The following is a 21,319-nucleotide window of genomic DNA, read 5'->3' as shown; positions in this document are numbered from 1 at the left end:
TGTCACTGTGCTTGTTTAATTTATTTATGGATGAGATGGTGAGGGAAGTGAATGTTAGGGCCTTGGAGAGAGAAAAAGAAAGAGGTGAGGGCAGATCTGTAGTCTGTTACGGTGGTCAGGGATATGGAAAGTGACTCTGTTCACTCGTGACACAGTGCTGTGAGAAAATAGTTTCTGATTTTGGAAGTGTATGAAAAGAAAAGTTGAGAGTATATATGCATAAAAGCAAGGTTACTAGGCTTAACAGAGGAAAGAGACATTTTGGTTTGTGTGTGATTTGCAATGGAGAGAACCTGGATTAAACTGAATGTTTAAGGTTCATGGGAATGGACATTAGAGTGAGTGGAACCATGGGAGCCAAAGTTAGCTTTAGGATGGGTAAGGGGGCTAAGGTTCTGGGCACTTTGAGGAATGTGTGGAAAGAGAGGATTCTGTCTGTGAGGGCAAAGATGGGTTGTTATAGTAGTCCTCATGTCATTGCATGGATGTTAGGCATGGACCCTAGATGAAAAAGGACAGAACAGGGTGGATGTGTGCAAAAATGAAACATTGAAGGACAATCTGTAGTGTAATGAGGTTTGATCAAATAAAAAATGATGGGGTAAGGGAGAGGTGTGGTAACAAGAGGAGGATGTATTAGAGAGCTGAAGAGAGTGTGCTGAAATGATTTTTGACTTATGGAGAGAATGAGTGAGGAGAAGATGACTAAGAGGATATACATGTCAAAAGTGGAGGGAATAAGGGGAAGCTAGGCAGAGATGGAAGGATGGAGTGAAAGAAGGTTTAAGTGTTTGAGGCCTGAACATGCAGGAGGGAATGAAGCATATATGGGATAGAGTGAGTTGGAGCAGTGTGATAAAGTGGTAGCAGTGTGCCGTCAGTGGCTTGAACCAGGGCATTTGAAGCAGTCAAAGAAACTAAGGAAAGGCCTGCAGGTCCTGGTTGTAGTTAGGGAGCTCTGGTTTTGGTGAATTATGCATGACAGCTAGAGATAAGATGAGCATGAATGAGGCTGTTTCTTCATTTATTCCTAACAATGCTAACATTGGAAATGGTAGACAAGAATGAAAGAATATAAGAAGGTTAAGGAACATGTATGGAGTGACTACAGAAACACTTACAAAAGATTAGCCTCATGGCTGTAGTCATTAACTTCTGAACCTCGAATTGATAGTTATGAAAGAGGAATAGTGGCTGAGAGAAGCAGCATAATTGCTGCATGCTAACCCTGCCAGCCTGCTAAAGCTACTTGTAGTAAAATACACCACTACTATTTCTTTAAGGGAGCCATTAGACTTGGATAAACATTATTATCAATTTTCGTGTCTTGCATAGATTTTGATTCAGTGTAGAAAATTCAGTTTATTATTATTCTGAGATAAGTTCTGGACTTATGTTTGTCTTTTTTGGGGGGACTTTTCTAGTATTCAAAAGATAAGATTCCATGAAAGGCATATTGTGATATCCCTGAACTGGTTCAGTCTTGCACTCATGCCATGTCACACATCAGTGCCTACATGTTCTTTTCTTTTTAAGTATTTCTACTATGGTTAAAAGTTCATATGAAAAGCATTAAGGGGATTTTATTAAAATTTGCTTTAATTGAGTATTAATGTTTCTACATGAATTAAACTTAGATCTTCTTACAATGCTGTAAGTGCTGTGGAAATCATGATGCAATCACTATAAAGACATTATTATTATTCATAGGCTTTTCTTTGTATCAGACCAGGTTAGTCCAGATTCAAAAGGAGAATTGTACTTCCTGCATGGTCGAGCCCTTAATGCAACAGCTGAGTACAGTGCTGAAGCTGAGGAGGTGCTAGGTCGGGCTACTCGCTTCAATCTTCCTGATGCCTGGAATGAACTTGGAGAATGCCAGTACAAAAAAGGAGATCTGAGTGGTGCATACACCTGTTTTGAGAAAGCTCTGAAACTGGTATGTTTTAATACATTCTTCAAAACAAACACCTGATCCACACATCCTCTACCACTTCTGAAACCACACTGCTCTTCCCCAATCTGATGCTCTGTACATGCCTTCACCCCTCTCAGTCAATATCCTCCCATGAAATTTTCCAGGAATACTCAACAAACTCATGCCTCTGCAGTTTGAACACTTCCTTTCATCCCCTTTGCCTTTGTACAGTGGCATTATTCATGCATTCCGCCAACCCTCAGGCACTTCACCATGATCCATTATCCCTGGGGATAGGGGAGAAAGAATGCTTCCCTCATATTCCCTGCGTCTTGTAGAAGGCAACTAAAAGGGAAGGGAGCGAGGGGCTAGAAATCCTCCCCTCCAGTTTGAATTTTTCCAAAAGAATGAACAGAGGAATGAACAGAAAAGGAGGCCAAGTGAGGATTTTTTCCTTTAGGCTCAGGCTTTTGTTCTTGACTTTACCTCGCATAAGCAGGAAGTGGCAAATACGTATGAAAAAAAAGAATATATATATATCTTTCTTTTTCTTTTAAACTATTTGCCATTTCCCGCATTAGCGAGGTAGCGTTAAGAACAGAGGACTGGGCCTTTTTTGGAATATCCTCACCTGGCCCCCTCTGTTCCTTCTTTTGGAAAAAAAAAAAAAAAAAACGAGAGGGGAGGATTTCCAGCCCCCCGCTCCCTCCCCTTTTAGTTGCCTTCTACGACACGCAGGGAATACGTGGGAAGTAGTTTAATCCCCTATCCCCAGGGATAATATATATATATACATATACATATATATATATATATGCATATATATATATATATATCTGGGAGTGGATCTGGCAGCGGATGGAACCATGGAAGCGGAAGTGGATCATAGGGTGGGGGAGGGGGCGAAAATTCTGGGGGCCTTGAAGAATGTGTGGAAGTCGAGAACATTATCTCGGAAAGCAAAAATGGGTATGTTTGAAGGAATAGTGGTTCCAACAATGTTGTATGGTTGCGAGGCGTGGGCTATGGATAGAGTTGTGCGCAGGAGGATGGATGTGCTGGAAATGAGATGTTTGAGGACAATGTGTGGTGTGAGGTGGTTTGATCGAGTGAGTAACGTAAGGGTAAGAGAGATGTGTGGAAATAAAAAGAGCATGGTTGAGAGAGCAGAAGAGGGTGTTTTGAAGTGGTTTGGGCACATGGAGAGGATGAGTGAGGAAAGATTGACCAAGAGGATATATGTGTCGGAGGTGGAGGGAGCAAGGAGAAGAGGGAGACCAAATTGGAGGTGGAAAGATGGAGTGAAAAAGATTTTGTGTGATCGGGGCCTGAACATGCAGGAGGGTGAAAGGAGGTCAAGGAATAGAGTGAATTGGAGCGATGTGGTATACCGGGGTTGACGTGCTGTCAGTGGATTGAATCAAGGCATGTGAAGTGTCTGGGGTAAACCATGGAAAGCTGTGTAGGTATGTATATTTGCGTGTGTGGACGTATGTATATACATGTGTATGGGGGGGGTTGGGCCATTTCTTTCGTCTGTTTCCTTGCGCTACCTCGCAAACGCGGGAGACAGCGACAAAGTATAAAAAAAAAAATATATTATATATATATATATATATATATATATATATATAGAGAGAGAGAGAGAGAGAGAGAGAGAGAGAGAGAGAGAGAGAGAGAGAGAGAGAGGCAAATATGCAGTCTGCTGTGGATGAGAGGGCTCGGGAGTGAGTCAGTTGTTGTTCGCTGATGATACAGTGCTGGTGGCTGATTCGGGTGAGAAATTCCAGAAGTTGGTGACTGACTTTGGTAAAGTGTGTGAAAGAAGAAAGTTGAGAGTAAATGTGAATAAGAGCAAGGTTATTAGGTACAGTAGGGTTAAGGGACAAGTAGATTAGGAGGTAAGTTTCAATGGAGAAAAACTGGAGGAAGTGAAGTGTTTTAGATATCTGGGAGTAGATTTAGCAGCTGATGGAACCATGGAAGCGGAAGTGAATCACAGGGTCGGGAAGGGGGCGAAAGTTCTGTGAGCGTTGAAAAATATGTAGAAGGTGAGAACATTATCTCGGAAAGCAAAAATGGGTATGTTTGAAGGAATAGTGGTTCCAACAATGTTATATGGTTGTGAAGTGTGGGCTATAGATAGAGTTGTGAAGAGGAGGGTGGATGTGCTGGAAATGAGATGTTTGAGGACAGTATGTGGTGTGAGGTGGTTAGATCGAGTAAGTAATGAAAGGGTAAGAGAAATGTGTGGTAATAAAAAGAGTGTGGTTGAGAAAGCAGAAGACGGTGTATTGAAATGGTTTGGTCTTATGGAGAGAATGAGTGAGGAAAGATTGACAAAGAGGATATATGTGTCAGAGGAGAAGGGAATGAGAAGTGGGAGACCAAATTGGAGGTGGAAGGATGGAGTGAAAAAGATTTTGAGTGATCGGGGCCTAAGCTTGCAGGAGGATGAAAGGCATGCGAGGAATAAAGTGAATTGGAACAATGTGGTATATCTGGGTCAATGTGCTGGCAGTGGATTGAACTAGGGCATGTGAAGCATCTGGGGTAAACCATGGAAAGTTTTGTGGGGCCTGGATGTGGAAGGGGAGCTGTGTTTCGGTGCATTATACATGACAGCTGGAGACTGAGTGTTAACAAATATGGCCTTTGTTGTTTTTTCCTAGCGCTACCTCGTGCACGTGTGGGGAAGGGGGTTGTCATTTCATGTGTGGTGGGGATGGTGACGTGAATGAATAAAGGCAACAAGTATGACTTAGGTACATGTGTATATATGTCTATGTATGTATATCTATGTATATGTTGAAATGTATAGGTATGTATATGTGCGTGTGTGGACATGTACGTATATACATGTGTATGTGGGTAAGTTAGGCCATTCTTTCATCTGTTTCCTTGTGCTACCTCGGTAATGCGGGAGACAGTGACAGTGTATAATAAAATGATAAATATATATATATATATATTTTTTTTTTTTTTTTACTTTCTCGCTGTCTCCCGCATTTCCGAGTTAGCGCAAGGAAACAGAAGAAAGAAATGGCCCAACCCACCCCCATACACATGTATATACACGCATGTCCACACACGCAAATATACATACCTATACATCTCAATGTACACATATATATACACACACACACACACACACATACATATATACCCATGCACACAATTCACACTGTCTGCCTTTATTCATTCCCATCGCCAGCTCACCACACATGGAATACCATCCCCCTCCCCCCTCATGTGTGCGAGGTAGCGCTAGGAAAAGATAACAAAGGCCCCATTCGTTCACACTCAGTCTCCAGCTGTCATGCAATAATGCCCGAAACCACAGCTCCCTTTCCACATCCAGGCCCCACACAACTTTCCATGGTTTACCCCAGACGCTTCACATGCCCTGATTCAATCCACTGACAGCATGTCAACCCCGGTATATCACATCGATCCAATTCACTCTATTCCTTGCACGCCTTTCACCCTCCTGCATGTTCAGGCCCCAATCACTCAAAATCTTTTTATCCCTGGGGATAGGGGATTAAGAATACTTCCCACGTATTCCCTGCGTGTCATAGAAGGCGACTAAAAGGGGAGGGAGCGGGGGGCTGGAAATCCTCCCCTCTCTCTCTCTTTTTTTTTTTTTTTTAATTTTCCAAAAGAAGGAACAGAGGGGGCCAGGTGAGGATATTCCAAAAAAGGCCCAGTCCTCTGTTCTTAACGCTACCTCGCTAACGCGGGAAATGGCAAATAGTTTAAAAGAAAAGAATATATTCTTTTATACTATTCGCCATTTCCCGCGTTAGCGAGGTAGCATTAAGAGCAGGGGACTGGACCTTTGAGAGAATATCTTCACCTGGCCCCCTTCTCTGTTCCTTTTTGGAAAAAAAAAAAAAAAAAAAAAAAAATGAGATGGGAGGATTTCCAGCCCCCCGCCCCCTTCCCTTTTAGTCGCCTTCTACGACATGCAGGGAATACGTGAGAAGTATTCTTTCTCCCCTATCCCCAGGGACAATATACATATATATATATATATATATATATATATATATATATATATATATATATATATATATATATATATATATATGTATACATGTGTATGGGGGGGGGTTGGGCCATTTCTTTCGTCTGTTTCCTTGCGCTACCTCGCAAACGCGGGAGACAGCGACAAAGTATAATAAAATAATAATAATAATAATATATATATATATTTTTGCTTTGTCGCTGTCTCCCGCGTCTGCGAGGTAGGGCATGGAAACAGACGAAAGAAATGGCCCAACCCACCCCCATACATATGTATATACATACGTCCACACACGCAAATATATATACCTACACAGCTTTCCATGGTTTACCCCAGACGCTTCACATGCCCTGATTCAATCCACTGACAGCACGTCAACCCCGGTATACCACATCGATCCAATTCACTCTATTCCTTGCCCTCCTTTCACCCTCCTGCATGTTCAGGCCCCGATCACACAAAATCTTTTTCACTCCATCTTTCCACCTCCAGTTTGGTCTCCCACTTCTCCTCGTTCCCTCCACCTCCGACACATATATCCTCTTGGTCAATCTTTCCTCACTCATTCTCTCCATGTGCCCAAACCATTTCAAAACACCCTCTTCTGCTCTCTCAACCACGCTCTTTTTATTTCCACACATCTCTCTTACCCTTACGTTACTTACTCAATCAAACCACCTCACACCACACATTGTCCTCAAACATCTCATTTCCAGCACATCCATCCTCCTGCGCACAACTCTATCCATAGCCCACGCTATATATATATATATATATATATATATATATATATATATATATATTTTTTTTTTATACTTTGTCGCTGTCTCCCGCGTTTGCGAGGTAGCGCAAGGAAACAGACGAAAGAAATGGCCCAACCCCCCCCATACACATGTATATACATACGTCCACACACGCAAATATACATACCTACACAGCTTTCCATGGTTTACCCCAGACGCTTCACATGCCTTGATTCAATCCACTGACAGCACGTCAACCCCGGTATACCACATCGCTCCAATTCACTCTATTCCTTGCCCTCCTTTCACCCTCCTGCATGTTCAGGCCCCGATCACACAAAATCTTTTTCACTCCATCTATCCACCTCCAATTTGGTCTCCCTCTTCTCCTTGCTCCCTCCACCTCCGACACATATATCCTCTTGGTCAATCTTTCCTCACTCATCCTCTCCATGTGCCCAAACCATTTCAAAACACCCTCTTCTGCTCTCTCAACCACGCTCTTTTTATTTCCACACAACTCTCTTACCCTTACGTTACTCACTCGATCAAACCACCTCACACCACACATTGTCCTCAAACATCTCATTTCCAGCACATCCATCCTCCTGCGCACAACTCTATCCATAGCCCACGCTATATATATATATATATATATATATATATATATATATATATATATATATATATATATATATATATATATATATTTTTTTTTTTTTTTTTATACTTTGTCGCTGTCTCCCGCGTTTGCGAGGTAGCGCAAGGAAACAGACGAAAGAAATGGCCCAACCCCCCCCATACACATGTATATACATACGTCCACACACGCAAATATACATACCTACACAGCTTTCCATGGTTTACCCCAGACGCTTCACATGCCTTGATTCAATCCACTGACAGCACGTCAACCCCGGTATACCACATCGCTCCAATTCACTCTATTCCTTGCCCTCCTTTCACCCTCCTGCATGTTCAGGCCCCGATCACACAAAATCTTTTTCACTCCATCTTTCCACCTCCAATTTGGTCTCCTTCTTCTCCTCGTTCCCTCCACCTCCGACACATATATCCTCTTGGTCAATCTTTCCTCACTCATTCTCTCCATGTGCCCAAACCACTTCAAAACACCCTCTTCTGCTCTCTCAACCACGCTCTTTTTATTTCCACACATCTCTCTTACCCTTACGTTACTCACTCGATCAAACCACCTCACACCACACATTGTCCTCAAACATCTCATTTCCAGCACATCCATCCTCCTGCGCACAATTCTATCCATAGCCCACGCCTCGCAACCATACAACATTGTTGGAACCACTATTCCTTCAAACATACCCATTTTTGCTTTCCGAGATAATGTTCTCGACTTCCACACATTCTTCAGGGCCCCCAGAATTTTCGCCCCCTCCCCCACCCTATGATCCACTTCCGCTTCCATGGTTCCATCCGCTGCCAGATCCACTCCCAGATATCTAAAACACTTCACTTCCTCCAGTTTTTCTCCATTCAAACTCACCTCCCAATTGACTTGACCCTCAACCCTACTGTACCTAATAACCTTGCTCTTATTCACATTTACTCTTAACTTTCTTCTTCCACACACTTTACCAAACTCAGTCACCAGCTTCTGCAGTTTCTCACATGAATCAGCCACCAGAGCTGTATCATCAGCGAACAACAACTGACTCACTTCCCAAGCTCTCTCATCCCCAACAGACTTCATACTTGCCCCTCTTTCCAAAACTCTTGCATTTACCTCCCTAACAACCCCATCCATAAACAAATTAAACAACCATGGAGACATCACACACCCCTGCCGCAAACCTACATTCACTGAGAACCAATCACTTTCCTCTCTTCCTACACGTACACATGCCTTACATCCTCGATAAAAACTTTTCACTGCTTCTAACAACTTTCCTCCCACACCATATATTCTTAATACCTTCCACAGAGCATCTCTATCAACTCTATCATAGGCCTTCTCCAGATCCATATATGCTACATACAAATCCATTTGCTTTTCTAAGTATTTCTCACATACATTCTTCAAAGCAAACACCTGATCCACACATCCTCTACCACTTCTGAAACCACACTGCTCTTCCCCAATCTGATGCTCTGTACATGCCTTCACCCTCTCAATCAATACCCTCCCATATAATTTACCAGGAATACTCAACAAACTTATACCTCTGTAATTTGAGCATTCACTCTTATCCCCTTTGCCTTTGTACAATGGCACTATGCACGCATTCCGCCAATCCTCAGGCACCTCACCATGAGTCATACATACATTAAATAACCTTACCAACCAGTCAACAATACAGTCACCCCCTTTTTTGATAAATTCCACTGCAATACCATCCAAACCTGCTGCCTTGCCGGCTTTCATCTTCCGCAAAGCTTTCACTACCTCTTCTCTGTTTACCAAATCATTTTCCCTAACCCTCTCACTTTGCACACCACCTCGACCAAAACACCCTATATCTGCCACTCTATCATCAAACACATTCAACAAACCTTCAAAATACTCACTCCATCTCCTTCTCACATCACCACTACTTGTTATCACCTCCCCATTTGCGCCCTTCACTGAAGTTCCCATTTGCTCCCTTGTCTTACGCACTTTATTTACCTCCTTCCAGAACATCTTTTTATTCTCCCTAAAATTTAATGATACTCTCTCACCCCAACTCTCATTTGCCCTTTTTTTCACCTCTTGCACCTTTCTCTTGACCTCCTGTCTCTTTCTTTTATACATCTCCCACTCAATTGCATTTTTTCCCTGCAAAAATCGTCCAAATGCCTCTCTCTTCTCTTTCACTAATACTCTTACTTCTTCATCCCACCACTCACTACCCTTTCTAATCAACCCACCTCCCACTCTTCTCATGCCACAAGCATCTTTTGTGCAATCCATCACTGATTCCCTAAATACATCCCATTCCTCCCCCACTCCCCTTGCTTCCATTGTTCTCACCTTTTTCCATTCTGTACTCAGTCTCTCCTGGTACTTCCTCACACAGGTCTCCTTCTCAAGCTCACTTACTCTCACCACCCTCTTCACCCCAACATTCACTCTTCTTTTCTGAAAACCCATACAGATCTTCACCTTAGCCTCCACAAGATAATGATCAGACATCCCTCCAGTTGCACCTCTCAGCACATTAACATCCAAAAGTCTCTCTTTCGCACGCCTGTCAATTAACACATAATCCAATAACGCTCTCTGGCCATCTCTCCTACTTACATAAGTATACTTATGTATATCTCGCTTTTTAAACCAGGTATTCCCAATCATCAGTCCTTTTTCAGCACATAAATCTACGAGTTCTTCACCATTTCCATTTACAACACTGAACACCCCATGTATACCAATTATTCCCTCAACTGCCACATTACTCACCTTTGCATTCAAATCACCCATCACTATAACCCGGTCTCGTGCATCAAAACCACTAACACACTCATTCAGCTGCTCCCAAAACACTTGCCTCTCTTGATCTTTCTTCTCATGCCCAGGTGCATATGCACCAATAATCACCCACCTCTCTCCATCAACTTTCAGTTTTACCCATATTAATCGAGAATTTACTTTCTTACACTCTATCACATACTCCCACAACTCCTGTTTCAGGAGTATTGCTACTCCTTCCCTTGCTCTTGTCCTCTCACTAACCCCTGACTTTACTCCCCAGACATTCCCAAACCACTCTTCCCCTTTACCCTTGAGCTTCATTTCACTCAGAGCCAAAACATCCAGGTTCCTTTCCTCAAACATACTACCTATCTCTCCTTTTTTCACATCTTGGTTACATCCACACACATTTAGGCACCCCACTCTGAGCCTTCGGGGAGGATGAGCACTCCCCGCGTGACTCCTTCTTCTGTTTCCCATTTTAGAAAGTTAATACAAGGAGGGGAGGATTTCTGGCCCCCCGCTTCCATCCCCTCTCTCTCTCTCTCTATATATATATATATATATATATGTGTGTGTGTGTGTGTGTGTGTGTTGGGGTAATTAGTAGTGCTTTTGCTTCTTGAGCTGAGAAGACCAAAGAAGAGAGCTAAATGTTGGGAGGACCTGGTGATTGTGAGTGATTTGAATGTGAGAGAGGGTAATGTGATAGTTGAAGGTATGATTTGGGGGCATGAGGTACCCTGTGTTGTTAATAAGAATTGTGAACAGATTGTAGAGTTGTATACTGAAAAAGGGCTTGTGATTAGGAATTCCAGGTTTGAAAAGGGACTTCATGACAATATATGATTGAGAAGGAAAAATGATAAGGGAGCATTATTGGACTATGTACTAATAGATAGCCATGCAAAAGAGAGACTTTTGGATGTGAATGTATTGAGAGGGTCAGCTAGTGGGATGTCCGATCATTACATGGTGGAGTTGAGGGTGAAGGTTTGGAGAAGGTTTAGCTAAAGAAGAAATTATATGGATGGGAATAGGGTTGTGGAAGTGAGTGGGCTTGGAAAAAAAGGCTTGTGAGAAAAGATAACACAAGAGATTTAGTGTAGAATGGCAAAATTTGAGAGTGAATTAAGCTAAGGCAAAAGTTGAGAGTGAATTAAGCTAAGGATGTGTTAGATGAATGGGAGTTTAGGGAAGCACTGCTTTCATGTGCGAGAGAAGTGTTTGACATGTGGATGGTGCAAAGTGTAATGGTGAGAAAGGGGAGTGGACATGGTAGATCACATTAAGAAATGGCTTATTTACTCCAACAGGCCCAAAACAAAGTTTACCACCGCAATATGTCTATGCTGATGAGGAGTTTGCCATGGAAAACAACTACTGAGAGAGAAGAGAATGTAGAAAAGGTAAGACTTAAAGTATATTGATAAGTATCATCAGCAAACAACAACTGACTCACTTCCCAGGCCCTTTCATTCCCAACAGACTGCATACTCTCCCCACTCTCCAAAACTATAGTACTTACCTCCGTAACCTCCCCATCCATAAACAAATTAAACAACCATGGTGATGTCACACATCCCTGCTGTAGACTGACCTTCATTGGGAACCAGTGACTCTCTTCTCTTCTCTTCTTACTTGTACACATGCCGTACATCCTTGATAAAACTTGTCTGCTTCTAGTGGCTTACCTTCCACACCATATATTCTTGATACCTTTCACAAAGCATCTCTATCCACCCTGTGTTATGCCTTCTCCAGATCCATAAGTGCCACATACAAATCCATCTGTTTTTTAAGTATTTCTCACATATATTCTTCTAAGTAAACACGTGATCCACATATCCTCTACCATTTTTGAAACCACATTGCTCTTCCCCAATCTCCTCCTTTGTACTTGCCTTCACCCTCACAATCAGTACCCTCCCAAACAATTTTCCAGATATTCTGAACAAAGTTATGTTTCTTTAGTTTAAACATTCACCTTTATCTCCTTTGCCCTTGCCAATCCTCAGGCACTTCATCATGATTCATATGTACACTGAATATCTTTACCAACCAGTTGACAACACAGTCACCCCCTTTCTCAATAAGTTCAAGTGTGATACCATCCACTCGCTCTGCCTTGCCGGATTTCATCTTCCACAAGGCTTTCAGCACCTCTTCTCTCTTCACCAGACCACTCTTCCTGACTCTCTCACTTTGCACACCACACCAACCAAAACACCTTCCACCACTCTGTCATCAAACACATTCAACAGTCCTTTAAAATACTCATTCCGTCTCCTCACTAATCGCTACCTGTTATCACTCCCCCCATTTCTCCCTTCACTGATGTTCCCATTTGTTCTTTTGTCTTTTGTGCATTATTTACCACCTTCCAAAACATCTTTTTATTCTTCCAAAAGTTTAATGATATTGGTGATATTATTTTAATTTATACATAGTAGGTGGTGGGGAGGCACTGGCAAGGGAGGTACTACCACCTGGGTGTTAGGAGTGGTGACAACAGTAAAGTGAGCTATAACAGCAGTAGCCAAGTTGTTTCTCTCCCTGACTTAGGTTGCTGACAGTCTTCCTCTCATACATATAGGTTTCTAGAACTTGATCCATAAATGTAAACTTTGTTCTCTCATGTAGCTCTTAACAAGTAATTCACATGATTCTTACTCCTGGATGACAGATTTCCTTTCTTCCTTAGAAGAGGTAAGTAAGAAACCAAGTATCTCCTTAATGTTGCAAGAGGCAGTTAACAGGCAGGAGTGAAGGGCTAAAAACACTCCTATTTTTGTATTATCACTCCTGCAAAACAGGGACGGAGGAAAGAGTGAAGTGAGAACTTCTCAAAGGTCCAGACTGGGTTGTCTGAATGTGCATGGAAGTGAAGAGAATGAGGAGGGAGAGATAGGTATGATGTGTGATGAGAGAAACTTAGTGCTTTGCCTCTGTGAAATTATGTTGATGGGAAAGGTACAGAATGGTTTGGGAATGTTTAGGGAGTAAAATCTGGGGTTAACGTAAGGGCAGTGGGAAGAAAGGGGTGGCACTTATGATGGAAGAAGAGCTGATGAAGTGTTGGGTGTGTATGGGAGTTGAAGATTGATGTAGGCAAGAATTAAGATAGACTGTAGGAGGTGATTGTTAGTGCTGATGCATTTAGTTGTGAGAGGAGTGAAGAAGAAAGAAGTGCTCTTTAGGAAGAACTGAGTGAATGCCTCATGCAAACAATGAAATCTTAGAGCTAGGAGATTTGAATACTATAGTGGGTGATTTAAGGGCATATGAATATGGGGGAAGAGTGTGTGAACAAGGATTGGTGATTGTGATAACTTGGTTAAAGAATAAGGAAAAAAATGCATAAATAAGTATGTGGCTGAGTGGGGTTAGGGGTCAGTGGGCATTACTGGATTACATGCTAATTGACTGGCATGCATAGGAGAGGTTGTTTGGATGTGAACATGCCAAGAGAGGCAAAAGGTGGGATGTATGATCTACACTGGTGGAAGCGAGTGTAAAAGATTGTTGTGGGTTAAGGGAAAAGTGGAAATGACACGTGACAAAGAAGTGAAATTGAGTTAGCTTGGAAATGAGGCTTCTTTGCATAGATACAAAGAAAAATTGAGTGAAGAGTGGTATAGAGTGAGAGTAATTGAAACAAGTAGATTGGGAGAGGATTGGAATATTTTTAGAGAAGCAATACTGGTAAATGTATGCCATGCAGAAGAAGGAATGTGATCATATGAGCAAAGGTGGTGAATGATGTAATTGAATGAGTAAGATGAGTTGCTATTGAAACAGAAAAGGAAGGTATATGGACAGTTATTGCAGGGACAGAGTACAACTAATTTGAATGTGTGCAAGAGAAAATGGGAGGATGTCAGAAGAAGGCCATTGAGTTAGAGAGAGGGCAAATGAAAGATGGGATGAATGGGTATAAATGAACTTGAGAGAGAATATGAAAATGTTTTGGAAGGAGGTGAATAGTTTAAGAAAAAGACAACAAGGTAGTAGTTGGTTGGCAAACACTAATCAGGAAAGTATATTACTAGTAATACCCACCTAGATATTGGGAGGGTTATTGATGACTGTGTTGTAAGCCACCACTTTAGAGGTTGTCAAATTGCACTCCTTTGATCCAGGTAGCTGTCTTTTTCTTCTGCTTCATCCACACATGGACTGCTGGCACTCTTCCACAAACATACATCTCTCCTTGTCACTGTAATGTTTGATATAACTTAACTCACACAACTTTGTAACTCTAGATTTTCCTGCAGTGAGCACCGTGCACTAACCCTGCCTTTCTAGCAAATTGGTAGGAGTAATAGATAGTAGTAGGTAGGAACATTAGGCAGGAGCATTAGGTGGGTGCATTGGGTAGAAGTAAAAGGGTGGAACATTAGGCAGGATCTCTGGGTAGACACATTAGTTATAAGTGATTAGTAGGAAAATTAGGTAAGAGCCCCTGGAAACACCATGCTAGAGACTTTTGCTGTGGCTACCCTTATAAGGGGGTTCCCAGAGGGAATGGGCATCAGAGATGTAGACTGAAAGATAGACAGAAAACAAATGAGAGCTGCTGTGAGGAGAGTATATGGGAAAGTGGTAGTAGGCAAAGAAGTGAAAAAGGAACAGACAAAGAGAGATCTCCATTTGCTCATATCCATTCTCTAGCTGTCATGTGTAATGCACGGAAACCACAGCCCCCATCCACAACCAGGCCCCGCAGACCTTTCTTTGGTCTTCTAGATTTGCTTCATATGCCTGCTAGTACACTGATAGCACATTGCCCCATGTATACCATATCATTCCAATTCACTTTCTCCTGTACAAGCATTTCACCCTCCTGCATGTTTGGACCATGACCTCAATATATTTTTCACTCTATCCTTCTATCTCCAGTTTACTACCCTCTTCTCTATTTCCCCTCCACCTTTGACACATATATTCTCTTTTTCAACCTTTTCTTACTCATTCTTTCCATATGTCCAAACCATTTCAGCACAACCTCTTCAGCTTTTTCAACCACACTCTTCTCATTATAACACCTCGCTCCTTACCCTTTTATTATTCATTTGATCAAACTACATCATACCACATACTGTCTTTGAGTATTATATTTCCAACTCATCTACCTTTCTCTACACATTTTCATCTGTAGCCCATGCTTCACATCCAGACAACAACATTGGGCCTGCTGTACCTTCAAACAAACCCATTTTCACCTTCCATGTTATTGTCCTTTCTTTCCACCTTTCCAGACATTCATCAGTGCTCACAGAACCTTTACTACCTCACTCACCCCATGACTCACCTCTGCTTTCATGGTTCCATTTGCTGACATGTCCAGCCCCAGATATCTAAACCACTCCACTTCCTCCACATTTTCTCCAGTCAGACTCACATCCCAACTAACCATTCTTCTGCCTTGCTAAACCTAATGACTTTGCTTTTGTTCACATTTACTCTCAATTTAATCCTTTCTCATTCTCCCACACTGATATGTTAATATCTGTCATTTGTGATGCAAATCTGCCACCAGTTCTGTCACTGACAGACAACAACTGACTCACTTCACAGGCCCCCTTATCCCCTACAGACTGTATACTTGCCCCTCTCTGCAAGATTCTTACATATACCTTTCTCACCTCCTCATCTATAAACAAAGTAAACAGCCTTGGTGACATCACATACGCTTGCCACAAACATACCTTTACCTGTGACCACTCGCCATCCTGTCTACCTTCAAGCACACATGCCTTACACACTAGACAAAAGTTTCTCTGCTTCTAGTAGCTTTCATCCCATGCCATTATTCTTAAGGCCTTCCACAAAGCATATCTGGTCCACCCAACCATATACTTTCTCCAAATCCATAAATACCACATACAAATCCTTCTGTTGGTGTAGGTATTTCTTTTAGTTCTTTAAAGCAAACACCTGATCCACACATCTTGTACTGCTTCTGAAACCACATTGTTCCTCCTCAGTCAAATGCTGTGTACATGCCTTCACCCTATTGGTTACCATTCTCCGTTTTTCTTAGCTTCCTGTGATTTAGAACCAAAGATGGAGAAAAGATTTATACATTGCCATGAATTAATGATAGATCTATAAATTTGTCTTACAATGCAAAGAGCATCCTGTCACCAGAATATCCTTTTGATAGTTACGAGGAAATAATTCAGTTTTTAGGATGAGTTTGATTAAGTGACTGTAGCTGAATTAGCTGACTGGGAAAATTATGCATGGTCATATTTTGTGGTGTAGCTGACAATTTAAAGTTGTCCCAGTGTTAAACTCTTCATAAACAGCCATATTTTTGTTTTCAGGGTCTGGAATATGCTAGAAAGGCTCTTCAGCTAGACATGAGTGATGGTCATTCTTGGTTAGTATTAGGAAATGCATATCTTGCATCATTCTTCACTGTTGACTCCAAAATGGAATCCCTGAGACACTGTAAAGCTGCCTATAATAAAGCTGTAAGTACTGAATCTTTTCCAAGCATGATGATGTGCTGGCTTTATTCAAAGGGTGGATATGTGATGAATCTTTCCTAAACAAGATGATGTACTGCATTTAAAGGAGGGATATGTGCTAAACCTTTTCCAAGCAGAATGATGTACAGCATGTAAAGGAGGGATAAGTGCTGAATCTTTTCCAAACCTATCATTTACCAGTACATAATGCCCAAATTTTCAGGTGTCAAATCCCAACAGCAAATATAAAATTCTAAGCGCAGGTTGAGTCTCAAAATCTACCTGTCTGTCTATATATCTGTCCCCAACTGGAACTCCCTCAAGTTGGTGGCCATGGCAAAAGAGCCTTCATAACTAGTGAACTCCAATGCCATTTTGTAGTGCAGTGTTTGCAGAGGCTCCTACCTAATGTTCCTACTGACTACTTCTATGTAATACCCCTGCCTAATTTTCATACCTACTACTTCTCAAAAATCAAAGGCCATCCAAAAATTTAGATTCACAAGAAAACTGACAGTGTTTTCATTAGAAAAGTGTCTTACAGAAAATCCAGACATGTACCCAGAAAACAATGTCATGCATCATACTGGCTGGACAAGAATGCACAAGTTGCTTTGCAACTAAGTTTTGGAGACGTCGTAGCCATTGTTATGAACTCTGTCAGTGATGAAATGAGAGACCGAAGATGATGATGTCAAGAACACTTACGAAGAACTTTAAGCCCTTTACACTTCTAGACAGATATTTATGGAAGCTGAATGAAGCATTTAGACAGATACTTACACTTTGAGTTTTGCACCTCTATTTCAAAGCCAAACACTGAACCCGGATGGTGGCAGTTCTTGGTAATTTCACCCCATAGTTAGTCATTCATCCAGCTGTGCCAGTGACAGCACATTTTTGTGAGTTTTCGAGGAAGTAAATTAAGAGGCTTTTGGCTAGATTTAGATGACCAGGCAGATTAACCTGAATTATTTGGTGATGACACCTTGTCACTGGATAGTATGAAGAGTGGTTTTATAGACAATGACTCTTTCAGCATTGAAAGGTGGTTAAGGTGAGGCTGGAGAAGATGTTTTAAACAAAAGTGGTGGTAGTGTTGTCAGCACCTGCCTGACCTTGGAAGCACTACATCTACCTGGTGTAGCTGGTGATTTTATGTACTGTTATAATTTTGCTTTATTAAAGAATTATCAGTTAATTGAATTCCTCATATTGATAAAAGGTGTATTAGGTAAGATGAAATATGATAATGAGCAGCAATCAGTATTTTGACATGACACATGATAGCTAGAGATTGAGTGTGAACAAATGTGGCCTTTAGTCTTTTCCTAGCGCTACGTCATGCACGTGGCAGGGGTGTGCTATTTCATGTGTGGCGGGGTGGCGATGGGAATGGATGAAGGCAGCAAGTATGAATATGTACATGTGTATATATGTTTATGTCTGTGTATGCATATGTATGTATGTATACTTTGAAATGTTATTCATTTGTTTATTTATTTTACGTTGTTGCTGTCTCCAGTGTTAGTGAGGTACTGCAAGGAAATAGACGAAAAAAATGGCCCAACCCACCCACATACACATGTAAAAATGTTAACATCCACACATGCACATATACATACCTGTACATTTCAATGTATACATATATATACATACACAGACATATACATATATACACATGTACATAATTCATACTTGCTGCTTTTATTCATTCCAGTTGCCGTCCCATCACACGTAAAATGACCCCCCCCCTTCCCCGCACACACACAAGGTAGCGCAAGGAAAAGACAACAAAGGCCACATTCATTCACACTCAGTCTCTAGCTGTCATGCATAATGCACCGAAACCACAGCTCCCTTTCCACATCCAGTTCCCACAAAACTTTCCATGGTTCACCCCAGACGCATCACATTCCCTGGTTCAATCCATTAACAGCATGTTGACTTCGGTATACCATATCGTTCCAATTCACTATTCCTTGCATGCCATTCACCCTCCTGCATGTTCAGGCCCTGATTGCTCAAAATCTTTTTCACTCCATCCTTCCACCCCCAATTTCATCTCCCACTTCCCCTCGTTCCCTCCACCTCTGACATATATATCCTCTTTGTCAATCTCTCCTTACTCATTCTCTCCATGTGACCAAACCATTTCAATAAACCCTCTTCTGCTCTCTCAACCACACTCTTTTTATTACCACACATCTCTCTTACCCTTTCATTACTTACTCGATCAAACCGCCTCACACCACATATTGTCCTCAAACATTTCATTTCCAACACATCCACCCTCCTCTGAACAACCCTCTCTATAGCCCATGCCTCGCAACCATATAACATTATTGGAACCACTATTCCTTCAAACATACCCATTTTTGCTTTCCGAGATAATGTTCTCGCCTTCCACACATTCTTCAAGGCTCCCAGAACCTTCGCCCCCTCCCCCACCCTGTGACTCACTTCTGCTTCCATGGTTCCATCCGCTGCCAAATCCACTCCCAGATATCTAGAACACTTCACTTCCTCCGGTTTCTCTCCATTCAAACTTACCTCCTAATTGACTTGTCCCTCAACCCTACTGTACCTAATAACCTTGCTCTTATTCACATTTACTCTCAGCTTTCTTCTTTCACACACTTTACCAAACTCAGTCACCAGCTTCTGCAGTTTCTGACCTGAATCAGCCACCAGCACTGTATCATCAGCGAACAACAACTGACTTACTTCCCAAGCCCTCTCATCCACAACGTTGAAATGTATAGGTATGTTTATGTGCGTGTGTGGGCGTTTATGTATATACTTATGTATATGGGTCGGTTTGGGCCATTCTTTCATCTGTTTCCTTGCGCTACCTTACTAATGCTGGATATAACGATTAAGTTTAATAAATATATATAGATCAATAATAATTGTTCATAAATTATATACGGTAATAACTCGCTTGCCACTCTGGCCATACTCACACACTTATTATTGTGTTGTGCTGAAACATATGAAATACTTCAGCACAGTATTAGAATGAAAGTGGTATTCAAAATATTCTTTTGAAATGATTTTTACCAATGTTATATATAAATATCTTTGAAACAATGAGGTTAAATGCACCTTTCAAACTGCTGGTACAAACTTGAATTTTGAGGGTTGGAAAGGAAAACAATTTAATGTTAAGGGGTTAAATAGATTAGTGTGTTCATTTATGCAATAACCTTATCAGGAGTCTACTATAGAAATCTTTTATGTGTGAGTTATAATGAATATGTGTATAGGAAACAAGAAAAACTTTCATGTCAATTGTCTAATGAATATCTGGAACAAGACAAGCACTGAAATTGCAAATTGTGATAGCATGCAAAAGTTTAAAGTTGTATGACTGCAAAGCCCAATAAATAAGGCCCTGCAAATGTAGAAATCCCTCCTCGTGTTGCAAAGTGGGTAAAAATAGACAACTGCAAATCATTAAATGAAACATAAAAAAGTGATAGAGTTAGAGAAGTGCTTCATTCATCTGCTTTGCCCTCATATGAAGCAAATAAGAAACATGCCAAAAATTACAGAGAATAAGGAATGAGAAGAAGTATATTATCTACATTCTTGCTCATGCTCTGCCTTAAAGCTCCTCTTTCACTGTAAGTCACTTCAAATATTTACTGACTCATGGCGAGAAAAGGGTGGGTAAGAGAAGTAATGTGAAAACAGGAAGAAATATGAGATTAGGATAAATGTGTGGTATATGTAGGGAAATGTTGAGGATAAATATGGTGGGTGTGAATTGGTTCCAGGCATCACCAACACCTAGCATCGCTAAATGCCTAAATCTGAATGGTATTGATTTCCTGGGCATACTAACTGCTCTTATTTCCTAATATATGCAGAGTAGCTCTTGCTTTTATCTTTTAGCTAAACCATCATACAAAGTTTATCACCAAGTTTTCAAAGCAGTATTTTGCATTTCCAATATCAGGTGTAGAAATTGTGAATTGCCAAAATTCTTAAGGAATTTCCCCGTGTTCTTGGCCTACAGTGGAAAGTGGGATATGTTTCTTGTAACATAATGTAACTAGATAACTAGAGAAAGTTATTTCAGATAACTCATATTCATTACCATGAATTCTTCTGAGCAATAGAGCAGATATGCCTTTATTTTTATATATTGTGTTCTTTAGCTCCATCTCTTTGCCAAACTTTGGGGTTGAAGCTAGGGAGACAGATTTACAAAATCCATTCCACAAAGTGTGATTTTATACACTTGATCCATCCCATGTCAAAAGGAACAGTGTTAAAGGTAATAGAAAGGTAGAAGAATGAATAAAATCCTTCTGAGAATCTCATCATTTTTCACACTTACAGGCAAATGACCCTTTGGCTGTTGTTCTGCCTGAGCTTCACTTCAGCAGATTTCATGTAAGTTTTATCGCATAATTAAAAAGATTTCTATCATTTTTTCCAACTGTATATTTTTCCACATCTTTGCTTAATTAATTTGTAGTGCTACATGTGAAAGTTAGTATCCTTTAATGCATTAGAAGTTTATGACAGCTAGAGACTGAGTATGAGCAAATGTGACCATTTTTTGTCTGTTTCCTGGCACTACCTTTGACACAAGGGGTGGCGTTGCTGTTTCCTGTGAGGTGGGGTGGCGCTGGGAATGGATGAAGGCAAGTAAGTATGAATATGTACATAAATAATTATGCATGTGTATTTGTATGTACATGTATGTAT

At 41.1% G+C, this 21,319-nt stretch overlaps 1 protein-coding gene across 7 annotated transcripts in view; it reads left to right on the top strand.

Moving 5' to 3' along the window:
* Positions 1-21,319, top strand: part of LOC139756246 (tetratricopeptide repeat protein 5-like) — a 99,795-nt gene that overhangs the window by 48,838 nt on the left and 29,638 nt on the right. For 6 of the 7 annotated variants that reach the window (XM_071675435.1, XM_071675428.1, XM_071675431.1 and 3 more), the window contains 4 exons: positions 1,728-1,939; positions 11,435-11,527; positions 16,451-16,600; positions 20,948-21,001. In XM_071675435.1, coding sequence (XP_071531536.1) covers positions 1,728-1,939; positions 11,435-11,527; positions 16,451-16,600; positions 20,948-21,001 — 509 coding nt within the window. The remainder of the gene's footprint in view (positions 1-1,727; positions 1,940-11,434; positions 11,528-16,450; positions 16,601-20,947; positions 21,002-21,319) is intronic. The other variant, XM_071675433.1, reaches the window with a different exon arrangement.

Source organism: Panulirus ornatus, chromosome 21, assembly GCF_036320965.1.
Source record: "Panulirus ornatus isolate Po-2019 chromosome 21, ASM3632096v1, whole genome shotgun sequence".
NCBI lineage: Eukaryota > Metazoa > Arthropoda > Malacostraca > Decapoda > Palinuridae > Panulirus > Panulirus ornatus.
This window is presented reverse-complemented; position numbering and strand designations above follow the sequence as displayed.